Genomic DNA, 13,520 nt, shown 5'->3' with positions numbered 1-13,520 from the left:
CCAAGATGTTATGTTTGAAGAACAAAGACAATAAACGGTTTTAAGTTCAGCAGTTATTTATTGTCATTATGCATTTTGAAGGTACAGGGAATGTGCAAGGAGATACTTTTATTTCAGGAATGATGACGTATGGGGGCAATATGGCAAAACTTCTGAATCCAATTTGACATTGGAATGAGTAATGACGTGCAAACACCACCCTTTTATTTATCCATGTATGCTGATCTCTGTATAGTGGGCTCTCATTAATGTAAGCTCTGATAATTCACACTTGTGGGCAGTTTATTTTGTCTGGTTACTGAAGTGTCCTGCAAAAGGGGATCAAACGGCTGTAGCTCAAACAAGGTCAAAATTTTGGGTTGGCAGGCTATGTGTCCAGTGTATTAAAAATTCGAACGGCACTTGTGCTAATTTCACGCTTTTCATTCCTTTATAAGATATGACTACCTTGAAGGAATGGCCACCACAAATCTGCTTCCGTAAAACAAACCTTTCAGTAGGTCGCACTCTGACAGCCTCTGCTGTTGCAAATTTCCAGAATGTGAAATCTTCAAAACTGTGTCATTTTTTAAGATGCTTACAGTTTTGCAAGCAGTTGAGATGCTGAGAGGACACTCCCATTGCAGCTAAAATGATTACAGAGCGTTTCAGGGGTCCAAAAGGAAACTTGTGGCAGCATAAAGGTAACCAACAGTAGATGTAAGCAACGTGGGTGACTAATTTGTACCAGACAAATGTGCTCCCATGACCTAATTCTTCCTTGCAGCCCATGTTTAGATGTGTATGTGTAGTAATTAACACAATAATCACCAGTCCCCTGCTGGTTTGAATTACTGAGAGTCTACTGTACATATGTGGTTCACATCTATGACAGTTAATGCAGAGCAATCACACACTATCCAGAATAGCTTAAAAAATTTTGATGTGATGCATAAGCTTTTACTTTTTGGAGGTGCTGTGGGAAATCAAACTTTGTTGGTACTGCGTCGGTCTTAAGGCGCACTGTCTGCCCAGTCCGGTCAAAGCAGTCTTCCTCAAAATGCCTGCTGCAGATCACCGAGGTCTTTGATGGTGTCCAGTCTTTTCTGCGCAGGTTCTGCACCAATTTTTTGAGTATGACAGGGCGGCTATGATGAAACCTGTATCAAGAGATCACGTCTTATATACTGTTACAAATAACATTGCATGCAACCAATTATTAATGGAGTTATTGCAAGAAGCTGACAACAAAGGTCAGACACGAAAGAGCTAGATGACGCATCCCAGTGACATTATCGCAACGGAGACATTCTTTGTCCGTTCATGATCACAGATGTAATAGCGATAGAGGGACAAAGGACGAGGCAAATACAGCACATGCTTCACAAATAAAAGTTTTTGGTTGGCAATACACTGCTGTGTTCGTCTCGTCCTTTGTCCCTTTCGTCGTCTCCTCGCATTGGGGTTTTCTATCGATTTAAAATGGATCACGAACCCCTCCGGGTTTCAACTTTGTTTCAGGATCACAGTTGTCTCACGACGTAAAGCCCCACATCCCTTGCTACGACTGAACACTAAAACAGTAAACAACGCAAACACATAAAGGATGAGACTTTCCTCGCGAAGCTGATTCAAAAAGATGACTGCCTACTTCCTTGGGTAGAGAACACCGTGTACCGGGCAAGTAATGCACGCAGTTTAGCGCTCGAGTGCCGCACATACACGGATGACAACACTACCACTGTAGAGTAACATGTTCCTTGTAACATATTATGACCCCAAACTATCATTGACGCCAGGTAAAATACCAGGGCGCTCGCTTGAGCCTCAGAAGAGCCATCTAACAACTTGCACCAAGTGCTGGTTTCGTGCAAAAAAACTGTTCAAAATCGTCAAAGAAATGTACGGAATGAACGTCAATTTATTCCTTAATAACGAATGACTCACCTGTGAAAAGTTGTGCCCTCTCCTTTTCCCGTACGGCTGGTGCAGCCGTAACTACGACAAGCCGGCATGATCGCCCGCGGGAACTGTTTTGGGTACAGTAAGATGGCGGCCGGTTTCTTCACGCTCGCGCTCCCTATCCGCGATCCAGCCTTTTACAATCGAGATCAGTGGTCTGGCCATTAATGGGTCATGCCTATACCTGAAGCTCCACCCACTTTTTCAGCTTTCCGACCAATGAAGTCTTGAAATATGGGGCGCTATCAATCAGCCTATCCTCACTATTTTCCCCCGATCCAACATGGGCAGCGCCATTTTGGGTGGCAAGTGGATTGGATGGGATTGAAATGGATACCACTCGGTATCTGCAAAAGTAGTGAATTGTTGGTGCAAATTTGATAAGCGCCAGCTAGGGAGCGTAAGGCACGTCGGGAATTGTCGTCTGCTTCCGTCGTTGTACCGCTGCCGGCAGAACCACCTGCTGGGACACGTTCTGTTGTCGGTATGATTTTTAAATAAATCTACATGAATAGTTGGAATATAAGAGGCAAGAATGTTTATATCCATGAAATTGATACAGCACAGCGCCGTTTTTGTTATGATTTCGTTGTGATCGCCGTGTTCACTAGGCTACAGTGGCTAGAAGGAGAAGTGCGCCGGGCGCCGGGAAATAAGCGCACAAAACTGCAATGAAAGGTCCAGGTGGCGCTGGTCGCAGTAGGCGAGTTACCTCCCGAAGGGCCCTGACGTGGAAAGTTGCGGAGTTCGGCACTAAACCCGAGGATTTCACGATAGCTTGAAAAGGAATCTTGTTGGTGCTTGATTCATGTCCTCTTAATTATGCAGCGACAACTACGAGAACACGAGCATGCGCAATTTTTAAACAAAGAAGAAAAAAAAAATAGAGCCATGATGGTACAGTACTGAACACATTTATATTTTACCGAGACGTCATAGCGAATATTTTCAAGCAAAATAGCGTATTTTCGTTGAACATAAGTGAGGGGACAAGCGAGCTGGTGTATACATGTACGATTGAACGGAAACATCTCATTGATTTCCGTTCAATCGTATTTTCAAATGCTTCCGTCGCTCTCTTTTTACACATTCTCCTTATTCAAGAAAATCTGAGAGAGAAAGAAAAAAAGATACTTTGTAAGAGAATGCAGTCGTGTGACTAAAAAGATCTGAAGAACACGTCTAATCAGTTCATTGCGGTGCACGTCACAACCAATTTGTTCAAGCTTTAGATTGGTCAAGGACTTGCATAAAGTCAAAGATACTGCGGGCGTAGAGCTTCTGAGTGGAAAAATATAACGTAAATGCTGCTTCCAGCACTGAAATGAGCTTGGCCAGTCCATGGCCAGGATATAGTAGACGTCGAAGCAGCTGGTGAACTCACTTTCTTGGATCTGTGCGGCTTATGAAAATGATCTCTTAGTTTATATATAGCTCTTATAACCATGGCCTATCCAGCCTATTCGTTCCCAATCTAGCAGACAGAAACCTGAATAAAGGTGCGTACCGGGTTTATTATGCGCACTGTATACATTTTCTTAACATGAATTCTTAACCACTTTCTAACCAGCCCTTATCAAATTCTGTATAAAGCACACTGCATACAGCTTTTATACGGCAATTTTTCCGTTTTGTAACCAGTTCAGACTAAATCTGTGTGTAGCAAAAAAGGAATTTTGGACACGGAATTCCATTTGATTTCTTTCTGATGCGTCATGTCATTGACCATTCTTTCATGTGCCGTACGTTGACAGAGATTGCAAAATCGTTTCCATCACTGTTGATGCACAACGGGTTGAAGTTGTACACCTGCGCACCAGAACCCAGGTTTAGTTTGATGGGTGCACTTTCTTCGTGAAATACTTCGGCGCGTCCGGAACAGGGTTGGAACGGCATCGTCCGTTAGCAGCGACCTGTCCCTCAGAATTTCAACGTTTTCGTCGCCAATGATGTGCCGAAGAATCCTCATGGTATACCCTTCCTCGAATTACCGTTCACACACAACACCTTCAATTGTTAGTCCTTTCTCCGCGCTTTACGTTACGCGTCTACTCTTCTCTGCGGATAGTTTCTTTCGGTGGTCGGAACAGGAGGACTTCATGTTCGTCCTCACGGTGGCATGGACCATGTCGTGAAGACAGGATACCCAGACTTCGCTAAATGACACACAAAAGCGCCCAAAGAGACACAAATTGAACAAACAAATGCTCGAAACGTCACACGTTGAGTTGACAAGTAAGCGTCTGCCTCCCGCGACCCAACTCGCCTAGTGGTTGCAGCGCCCTCTGCGACGCCAGAATTTGTCATTGCGGTTTGCGCTTCCCTATCGCATGGCGAGTATATGGCGCCCGGCACACTTCTCCTTCTAGCCACTGTAACTGGGCCTAACACCGGCGACAAAACGTATTATTTTCAGTTAGATATCGATGGATGAGCATAAGTTGAAACTGATTTCCGAGAAATTTATATTAGGATGTACATTTGCAGCGCAAAATCAAGTTAGTCTGTGAAATTTTTTTGTCACGAAATCCCCGCTTCACTGCGTGTTTTCGTCGCCATTTTGGGTGGCAGTGAGGTGTCATGGCGATCCCCTTGATAAAGAGCAAACCAATCAGTGGAGCGAAACTGTGATTGACAAGTCGAGCCTCTTTTTGTGACTCCTCCCAATGGCCAGACTCCCTTTTAATATACGGCTCTGGCCCGTTCTGTTCTGGCCCGCCGCGCGAGCTCCGTTGGTTCGAATTATCTGACGTATATGCTTGTTCCTCCCCATTGAAACACATGTGACTTGGACAAGACCCGGACGAGGGCTCGAATTATCTGGGGGTATGAATTAACCGATTTTGAATGAATTTGGGATTCCACTGTAATTATAAATACACTTCTCAAGTCTGTACGCGTATTTAAAAAAATACATGCATTCGTATTTTAAATGCTATTTTAATTACAATGCGTTTGAAGGGGCACGGAAAGATATCAATATGTCGGGAGAACCAGAAATTAGGTTTACAAGCCCTAGGACAGAAATTGGCACGAGAACTACGAGTATATAATGTGTGTAATGCTGGAGCGGAAGAGAGCTTTCAATCTCACAGGTTAGAAAACCTGCTTTCCTCGTATGCCAATCCGCAACGTCGTGCCTCTTGCGTGACTCAGGCGAGCGACTCCTACACGGTGAATTTGGCAAAGGTTACACATTAGGACCGCATCGTAAAAATAAAAGATGACGTCTCTGGCGCTTCAAACTTTGCACACTCACAGTCATTTGTCTCAGGTTTTACCAGTATTTTTTTTTTCAAATGGTATCATTTTGTAGAAAAAAAAGTTAGAAACCAAGCAACTTGTCACCCTATGCATTTGTTCATCACGTTCACATCACCACGTATAGAGGTGGTGCTGCCTCGAAACCAGAGAGTCGAACCGAACCCGAACCGGAACTGAACCGAACCGAAAGAGTCGACGCCATCTTGGAGCTGAACCGGAACTAAACCGGTAAAAAAATAACGGTTACCGGTTCAAATAACGGTTCACACGAAATTAAGTGCGAAACTTTGCATGTTGTGCATGAACACAAGAACTATTTTTCGTCTTTGTGCTTCATTTACTGCCTTCGTAGACTTGCTCTTGCGTGCCGAAAAGGTCGTGCCCTGCAACAATGATCTGGATTTTCTCGAGTCACGAAATAGCAACAGATAGTAATTGAAAACTTGTAGGATTACTGTACTGTCTAAGACATACGCATGAATATATATACGAGTTAGGGATCAAGGACAGTTTTGGGTAGTAGTCAGTAAGTGTCATATATACTATTATAATAATATACTAATCAGGCTCAGATATACACAGGGTGTCCACCCTAGCACCAGAAATGATCGCCGGCACATAGCACTGTCAAAGGGAAACTGACACTCTCCTATGACGTTTGTGTCACAAACATGGGCTGTATTGTAAGATCAGTCCGTTTGTAACACAGACCTGTCTGTTTTTCTTTGACAGCGCTATGTGTTCGAGCTCATCTCTACAGTTATCGCAGGCATCCTGTATATAAATGCGAATACGCGGACCAAGCGACAGATATTTCGTCGGCTGTGCGACCTTCGGTCTTTCAAATTTTCTCTTCTTCGTTTGCTTTTTCTTTTCGTTTTGTTTTCTTCTGCGTTTTCTTTTGTGCAGTGCTGTGCGAAAGCAGACTACCTGAATTCAGCTACAGCATGCGTCCGTGTGTACAACGCTGCAGTAATTCCGAACGTGCGTGTGTGAACTTACAGAAGCCCCTTACAAAGTAAAGGGCCAGGCATCATCATGCGGGTCAGAATGAAAAGAGCGTACCAATATGGCTTTCCTTGTGCATTTGAAATACAAAGAGGTAAAAACAAGCATGCTGCAATCGCATTTAAGAAACGCCAATGGATCGAAAATTGGTCGAACTCTGTGTTTGCACTTGCCCTGTCTGTGTTCCACATACGCTTCACTCTAACGGCGACATGGAAGCACTGCGAGGTCAATGATGGTACGATAACGCGTCTTTTACATGAAGACTCCGGGGCTCAGAATCGCAAATAACAACAAAGATGGTAACTGAAAACTGTTATGACTACTAATCATGGGCGTACCGAGGGGGGGGGGGCGTGGAACTCCACGGTCGCTGTGAAAATAGTGCACTCTTTAGTCATAGGTCGTAATATTTATTCTCATATGTCATAATAGGGACCTCTGAACACCCACACCGTGCACAGCGTCCGCTTCCAGAAAGTGGTGTGGTGGTGGTGCTGGGGGGGGGGGGGGGTGCACTCTTTCCATCTAGAACCGGTTCGCCCCCTTGGAAAAAAATCCTGGGTACAGCCATGCTACTAATGTATAAGACACCCACATGAATATATATAACAATTAGGCATCAACGACAGTTTTGGGGAGCTTTTTCCCCGATAATAATGTCGTCGTGCGACCGAAGACACCTCCTCTCGGCACTCACCCGTCCCAAGATGCAGGCTCCGTGGGAACACGACATAGCTCACTCCCTTCTCTCTGATGTAGACCCCACGCTTTCTCTCGTCCTTCCTCCGCGGCTACCGCGCCCCTTAAAGGGACGGTCTCGTACCCCGTGCCCCTTTCATAAAGTGTACCATTCGATTGCCCTTTGTTGAAAATGGAATACTGCTAATTTACCCGACAAAACACGCCACAGTTATTAAATAACCGAATTAAATTGATAAAGATTGCAGAGCATGCCGCGATCTGTGTTGGCAACAATAAGAACGACCACGTCGCCCTGCGGGTATGTCTGTGATAGGATACAGAAATCGTTTGCTTTTGCGCGCGCTAGTGCATCGGCGTGAACCAGGGGGGTCGGACTCGGCAAGAAAAGTGTGTCCCCGCGGGCGCTGACATTTTGGGAGGCATGAACAGGGTTGCCTTTGGCTGCGCGCTTCACCGCTAAGTTTGACTTTCTCGTCTCTTGTTTCAAAACTCGTTCAAATGTCACAAATCTGTGACTGTTTTGGTGAAATGTGCAAAATTGAGAAATAAAGTGTTGATAAAAGTCAATAAAAGTCTGCAAGTTCAGTTCCTGAGTGCTGTCAAATTGCGATCTCAACGTTCTCTGGCTCAATCGAGCACCAGCAGGGAACTGACATGTAGTTTCGCTTTCGCATCGCTCTGTACTTGTCAGACGCGGACGCTGCAGTTACACAGCTTGAAAGATGCCCAGCTGTTGTGTGAAATGTAAAATGAGGCAGAGTAAATCCTGCGGGGTGTCATTTCACAAGTAAGTGTCCACTGGGTCCATGCACAAGTATTTTCTGTGGCGTGCCCAGTCATAAACGTTGTTCACTCTAAGGCAAACGAATATTGTCGAAACTTACGGCACGATCTTGAGATACATATTATCGCAGTTTTCCGCGGGATCCACACCTGCTTTTCCGATGGCTGGAAGCACTTGACATGCAATCGCTCGTTCCTACACGCGGTCAGAGAGTATGCTCTAGGCACTTCCACACTTCTAGCTTCATCGCTGGTCATCAGACAGCAAAACTGAAGGCAAACGCGGTCCCTATGACAGTGAGGCCAGGAACTGCTGAGGTATCCGGTTATTCTTTATTACTTTTAAAATGATACAAAAGGAGATAATAATGGAAGAACTTTTTTAGAGCCAAGTAACAGCCAGCCAGCCAGATGAAAGAGATGAAAGTGGTGCTGACACTGTTTCCCTGGTAAGTACATAGTAGTTTGTGCAGCCACCCCCCTGTATGACTGCCTTCACTCCATGTTTTCCAGGAAATGCTTGAAGCCAGTGCTGAGCAAGCAGAGCCCGCCGTCCCTTCTCCAGCTGTTCCACTGCCTGTAAGGACATGAATTCTTGCTTACGTGCTTTTACAACTTGACCTGTAGGACGGCTTGGCCTATAGATTGTGCGATTCCTTCCCTTTTTAATGGTCGTAATTTTCTATCAAGGAGATGCCCGAGGCAAGTGCTGCGGAAGCAGAGACTACCAGCCCCCCTCAACCTGTTTCACTGCTTGTAAGAATGGCTTGGTCAATAAGTCATACATCTGCTTCCATGTAGGATTTTTTTTTCATTCTTTTCTAAGGAAGGGCCTGAAAGCAGTATTCCACGGGCCCAGACCCCCAGCCCTAGTCCGGCTATCCTACTGCCTGTGAGCACATGAGCTTTCTTAATAATAATAATGATGATGATGCCTCACTAGTGCTCAAGAATGCAATACTTATTTGTGGGCCTAAGGCTCAAATAACTATTCTCAAAGCATGAATTCTATGCAGTGTGACGTCATGTAACCCGAGCTGTAGATATAAATGCAAACATTTTTTAGGCTAACCTGTTTGACCATGAGGACCATCCCTACTGTAAGCTGCCACAAAAGCGGAAAGCAGTGAGTATATGTCTGTATGTCATTTCTTATTCCTGCTGCTTTCTGCTGTCAGGTTCTTCTGCTGCTGAAAAACATGAAAACACAGACAAATTGCTTTTGTGACTATAGCCCACTGCGAAACAATGCATTCCAATTCGTGTGAGCAGCGACAGTTCCTACTACCATTTCAGGAGTGTCAGCAGGAAAGCCCAGATCCCAAAACACAACGACTTGAGGACATTTCTCTAGATGTTTTGTCCCCTGACCCCAGAGCAGGGCAGCAACAACCGGAAACATGCAATGAAACCACGCCTACACGACAACCGGTAATTTTAAAATGCAAAATATTGGGGAATGCTGTCCTTAACCAACAGGCAACTTTGCAGGTGTCTGTGAGCAACACAGATACTGAGGGCAGCCCGATCACACCCAAGGGTCACAAGGAGCACACCTATCACAGCAAAACAACGCCAAGAACAGGAATGAGACAACTTCGAGAGAAGAACCAGTACCTGCGTGGTGTCCGTCGACGGCTGCAACTGACCCTGAAAAGGAGAGAAAAGAGAATTAAAAATCTAAAAAGCCTCATTGCTGAACTGAAGGAAAAGAACTTGTTGGCAGAGGAGGCTCAAACAAAGCTGGAGTCCTTTGGGGAACTGCCACAAGAGATACTTAAGGAATGGGCAAAGAACGTGAGAAAGAAAAAGCCAGGCCGTAGATATTCCCCAGAAACTAGGAGATTTGCAATGACACTCCACTTTTATTCACCTCGTGCCTACAAATATGTCTCAAAACTATTCCCAATGCCAGCTGTAGACACACTCCGCGAATGGTCAAAGGTTATTGGTGCTTGGCCTGGCTTCACGCAGGAAGTCTTAGACCACCTGAAGAAAAAGCATGAAACAACTGAGAGGAGAGAGAAGCTGTGCTCAATCATGCTTGATGGAATGAGCATACGCAAAAAATGTGAAGTAGACAAGGCCACTGGACGGCTAATTGGTTACGTTGATTTTGGGGAGGAAAACACACCTCATGACACGGATGATGCGCCCCTAGCAGGTGACTCTTTGGTATTTATGGCTGTGGGCGTGGCATCACCATGGAAAATACCCTTCGGCTATTTTCTAAATAAGGGGCTCTCTGGGGAAGTACTGAAGACACTACTGACAGAAGCCATCATGGTGCTAACAAATTGTGGGCTCGAAGTCGTGGCAGTCGTCTGTGACGGGCTATCGTCTAATGTTATGATGGGGCGACTGCTGGGGTGCCATATCCATGCCAACAACACAGAGGACTTTCGGACATTTTTCTCCCATCCTGCTGATGCTGACAAGAGCATACACCTAATTTTTGATGCTGCACACAGTCTTAAACTGCTCAGGAACCTGTTTGGGGATCACAAGGTGTTACAGAGCAGCCACTATGGAGTAAGCAAATAGGATGACAATGCTACCAACTGTCCCTTGTGAATAATGTGGGAACAAGGATGGACGAGTGTTTTTCTGGTCCCTCCACGTTCCAGCATTATGCATAAGTTGAGCTCACTTTTCCGCATGTGAATGCAGTACACCTAGCTTCCATTTCAGTTTCTCTCTTGCCTGCCAACAAATTTAAGTATACTTTCACCCTTCTTAGACAATCAGGTGGGCCTTTATTGAAAGGCTGCAGCAACTCCAAGAGAAGGAGGGCCACAGAGCAGCAAACAAGCTCACCAGATCCCATATTGAGTTTGGCCGCCAGATCATGAAGGTCCGCCTTGCAGCGCATACTCTAAGTTCATCCGTGAGCAAAGCCCTGACCCACGCACGGCTCCTGGGATTGACCGAATTTGAAGGAAGTGACGCAACCGCTTCGTTCATTGCCGACGTAGATGAGTAGGCCTTTCATTTTCATGACTGTGGCCACTAAAGCTAAAGCATGAACATCTTTTACAGAGCATTTGATTTGCTTAATTCGCACAGTCCCATTGGCAAAGGATTTAAGGCACCACTTCGCAATGGAACAATTTCCCAGCAAGGAAAAAGGATGCTTACATCGTCGTCAAGAATGATGACACTGCGACTTCCATCCGGGGAGCTAGCTGCTCAGCATGGGAGACGCATGTCAGTCATCAGCGTGGCCTTTACTCTAAAAAGTGTTGCACAGCTGGCAGAAGCGCTGTTCCAGGCGGGCGCATGCAGGTAACATGTAGAGGTCTAGAATCAGAAAACAGTGTGTTTGAACAAACTATATTACTCCCTTGCACTCCCCTAGTTACATCACTACGTACCGCCTCAGCCAGGACCACTTGGAACTGTTCTTCAGCTGCATCAGGCAAAGAGGAGGATGGAATAACAACCCATCAGCTTCCCAATTCCGCCATGCCTACAGGAAGCTTCTGATACACGCTGAAGTTCAGGCCCCAAGCTCTGCGAATGTCGCGCCTACAGTGGAAGCCATAGAGACACTCGGTCACCAGGGCAAGCCGCGAAGGGAGGAAAGTGCAGGTGAGGAGACTTCCACTGCAGAAGTTCCTGCAGAGGACAACATCTGTGCCCTTCTACAGTGTGCTGACCATGACTCAGCAGGTTCAGCGAGGACATTGTTGCCTATATTGGAGGATATGTTGTTAGAATTGTCTCCTCAAAACTCACCTGTAATGGTTGTTTGGACACACTCCTAGATGACGAGACATCAAGTGTTCTCATCATGCTCAGGGACAATGGAGGGCTTGTTAAACCATCCTCCTTTGTTACACGTCTGCTGTGTTGCGCTGAGCAGACCTTTCGTCTCGAGAAATTGAGGTCTGTGAAGCTTGTAGTGCGGGCGATCGTTTTGAAATCGTTTAATCACTTCATCCTAACACACGGTGACAAGCTACCACTGTGCCAGCACTATGCATAGGAGCCTGATCACATAATTTCACTGGCGAAAGTGATCCTGCAAAAGTATGCTGGCATCAGATTAAGAGAACACAGTAGAAGAATTACAGAAGCAAGTCGTGGTGCCCAAGTGAGGCAGATGCTCACGAAACAAATCTTGTTCCGCAATCAGTAGATGCCCTAAATCGTCGTCGTCTTCGCTCGCCCCAAGTGGACCTGCGACCCAAAATTTATTTTTTCTTCTTACATATACCTGTGTGCCTTGATGAAAACACTAACAGTTTACGACGCTTTCCTACATTGTTGCATTGTTATAACGCGCAAACGACGGAACAAGGTAGGAGTGATACACAGGCAGTAACATGTATCACGAATTTCGCCTGTTGTCCCTGTTAATGACCAACAACCACGGCAAATAAAGGCTTTTCGAGGAAACGCACAGTTCGGAAACACACCTTTCTTTGTTCGAACACTTAAACGGTCATATATCCACATTACATGCTATTCGCTGGGCCTCACTGTGTGCAACAAGACACACGTTATCCTTTTACGCCACGATACAAGCTATTAATCCAAAAGAAGCCGTTCAACGCAATTGCCCAAAGGTACGACGACAAACGTCTGCATCATGCATGCAAACAACAACTGATAGGTGTATGCTTACATATTTCCTGCTCGGCTCGGCGAGCAATGCGGAGGCCATGAGAGCAGACGAACGCCACGCCCGAGGCGTTCTCACTTACGTTGCCATAGAGATCCGCATTGTTGCCCTCAAAAACGAGTACTCCGCTAACATTTAGCGTGCAAAAAGAGGTCTGGCAACGCTGTCTATGCCTCCGCTGGCCGCGCGCAGGTGGGCACACCCCGCGGTAGGGAGAAAGCATTGGCCGCGCGCCAAGGCCGTTCTCTAGAGTCTTCCTATATTATCTCTATGGCGTGAACAGACGACTTTCAGACGTTACTGTGCACCGCGGCAACTCTCGTACATTTTCTTTCAGTTCTCAGGTGAAAAACGCGCATTCTAAGTAGTGGCAAGCATGGTGGTTTAGAACAACTATGTTAATCCTCAGAGACAAGTTAAAAGTCGCAGAACAACCCCATCCACAATCACAAATCTGAAGTCGCTGGCCATCGGCGCGCGCGGTCGCATTACAGCTCCGACCAAAAATATATTACGCGCGCTTCCATTACACTCCCCGTTGTACACTGATCATGCTTCGAAATGAAGTGTCGCTGACGACGTACATGGAGAGGGAGTACGTGTTTATTTAAAAACCGCATTAAATACTCGCGGAAAGAAAACACGTGACTTAGCTTCCACGTATCCGATTGTGCGCCACATTATGGGAGACCCCACAGTCAATGCTCGGACTGGATTCTCCGCTCGCCTGAGTATATGCCTGATGGCCGTCACTTTGCGAAACCTAGTTTAGGCTAGGAAATTCTAGGGAATTTGTTCGTCTGCTTCGAGGGCCACGTGTTATTGGCTTTTCGAGATCACATGACTATGGTGGTGGTGGTGGTGGTGGTGATAGGGCTTGCCGTTGTCGGCCTCACGTATGTGGACAACGTCACGACTCACGCCCTGGGGGAATGTGCGTCCTGGGCCGACTTCTAAGGGAACTGTGCCGACATATGTCTGAAAGTGTCGGAGGAAAACCCAGGAAAAACCCCAGACAGCACAGCCGGGACCGAGATTCGAACCCGGGTACCTCCCAGTCTCGACATGACTATGCAATACACCGACACACCTTGCGACGGACCCAACACGCTCGTTTGTTTCCGTGACAGCAGACGACAGTTTTCTTCGCTGTAATTGAATTTAATTTGCGTTTCTACTTTTGAAACAAGGC

The 13,520-nt window shown here is 46.1% G+C and overlaps 1 protein-coding gene and 1 long non-coding RNA gene across 4 annotated transcripts; one reads left to right on the top strand and one right to left on the bottom strand.

Annotated features, from left to right (window-relative positions):
- Positions 1-8,012: 8,012 nt before the first annotated feature.
- On the bottom strand, positions 8,013-12,408 carry LOC135393199 (uncharacterized). 3 transcript variants are annotated; one of them, XM_064623691.1, is made up of 8 exons: positions 11,440-12,408; positions 11,076-11,229; positions 10,840-11,001; positions 10,519-10,716; positions 9,319-9,351; positions 8,990-9,118; positions 8,774-8,888; positions 8,013-8,278 (listed from the first exon to the last, which is right to left on the bottom strand). In XM_064623691.1, the coding sequence occupies exons 4-7, from the start codon at positions 10,663-10,665 to the stop codon at positions 8,847-8,849; spliced, it is 351 nt and encodes a 116-aa protein (XP_064479761.1). In that variant the 5' UTR covers positions 10,666-10,716; positions 10,840-11,001; positions 11,076-11,229; positions 11,440-12,408; the 3' UTR covers positions 8,013-8,278; positions 8,774-8,846. The 3 variants fall into 3 exon arrangements, with proteins under 3 accessions (XP_064479761.1, XP_064479760.1, XP_064479762.1); XM_064623690.1 differs by lacking the exons at positions 8,774-8,888; positions 8,990-9,118 and having other exon boundaries at positions 11,076-11,319; positions 11,440-12,401; XM_064623692.1 differs by lacking the exons at positions 8,774-8,888; positions 8,990-9,118 and having other exon boundaries at positions 11,440-12,401.
- Positions 8,743-9,361, top strand: LOC135391562 (uncharacterized). The gene is made up of 3 exons (XR_010422045.1): positions 8,743-8,827; positions 8,998-9,132; positions 9,193-9,361. It is a non-coding gene; the product is annotated as an uncharacterized LOC135391562 (long non-coding RNA).
- Positions 12,409-13,520: the final 1,112 nt, after the last annotated feature.

Source organism: Ornithodoros turicata, chromosome 4 (assembly GCF_037126465.1).
Source record: "Ornithodoros turicata isolate Travis chromosome 4, ASM3712646v1, whole genome shotgun sequence".
NCBI classification, from domain to species: Eukaryota; Metazoa; Arthropoda; class Arachnida; order Ixodida; family Argasidae; genus Ornithodoros; species Ornithodoros turicata.
This window is presented reverse-complemented; position numbering and strand designations above follow the sequence as displayed.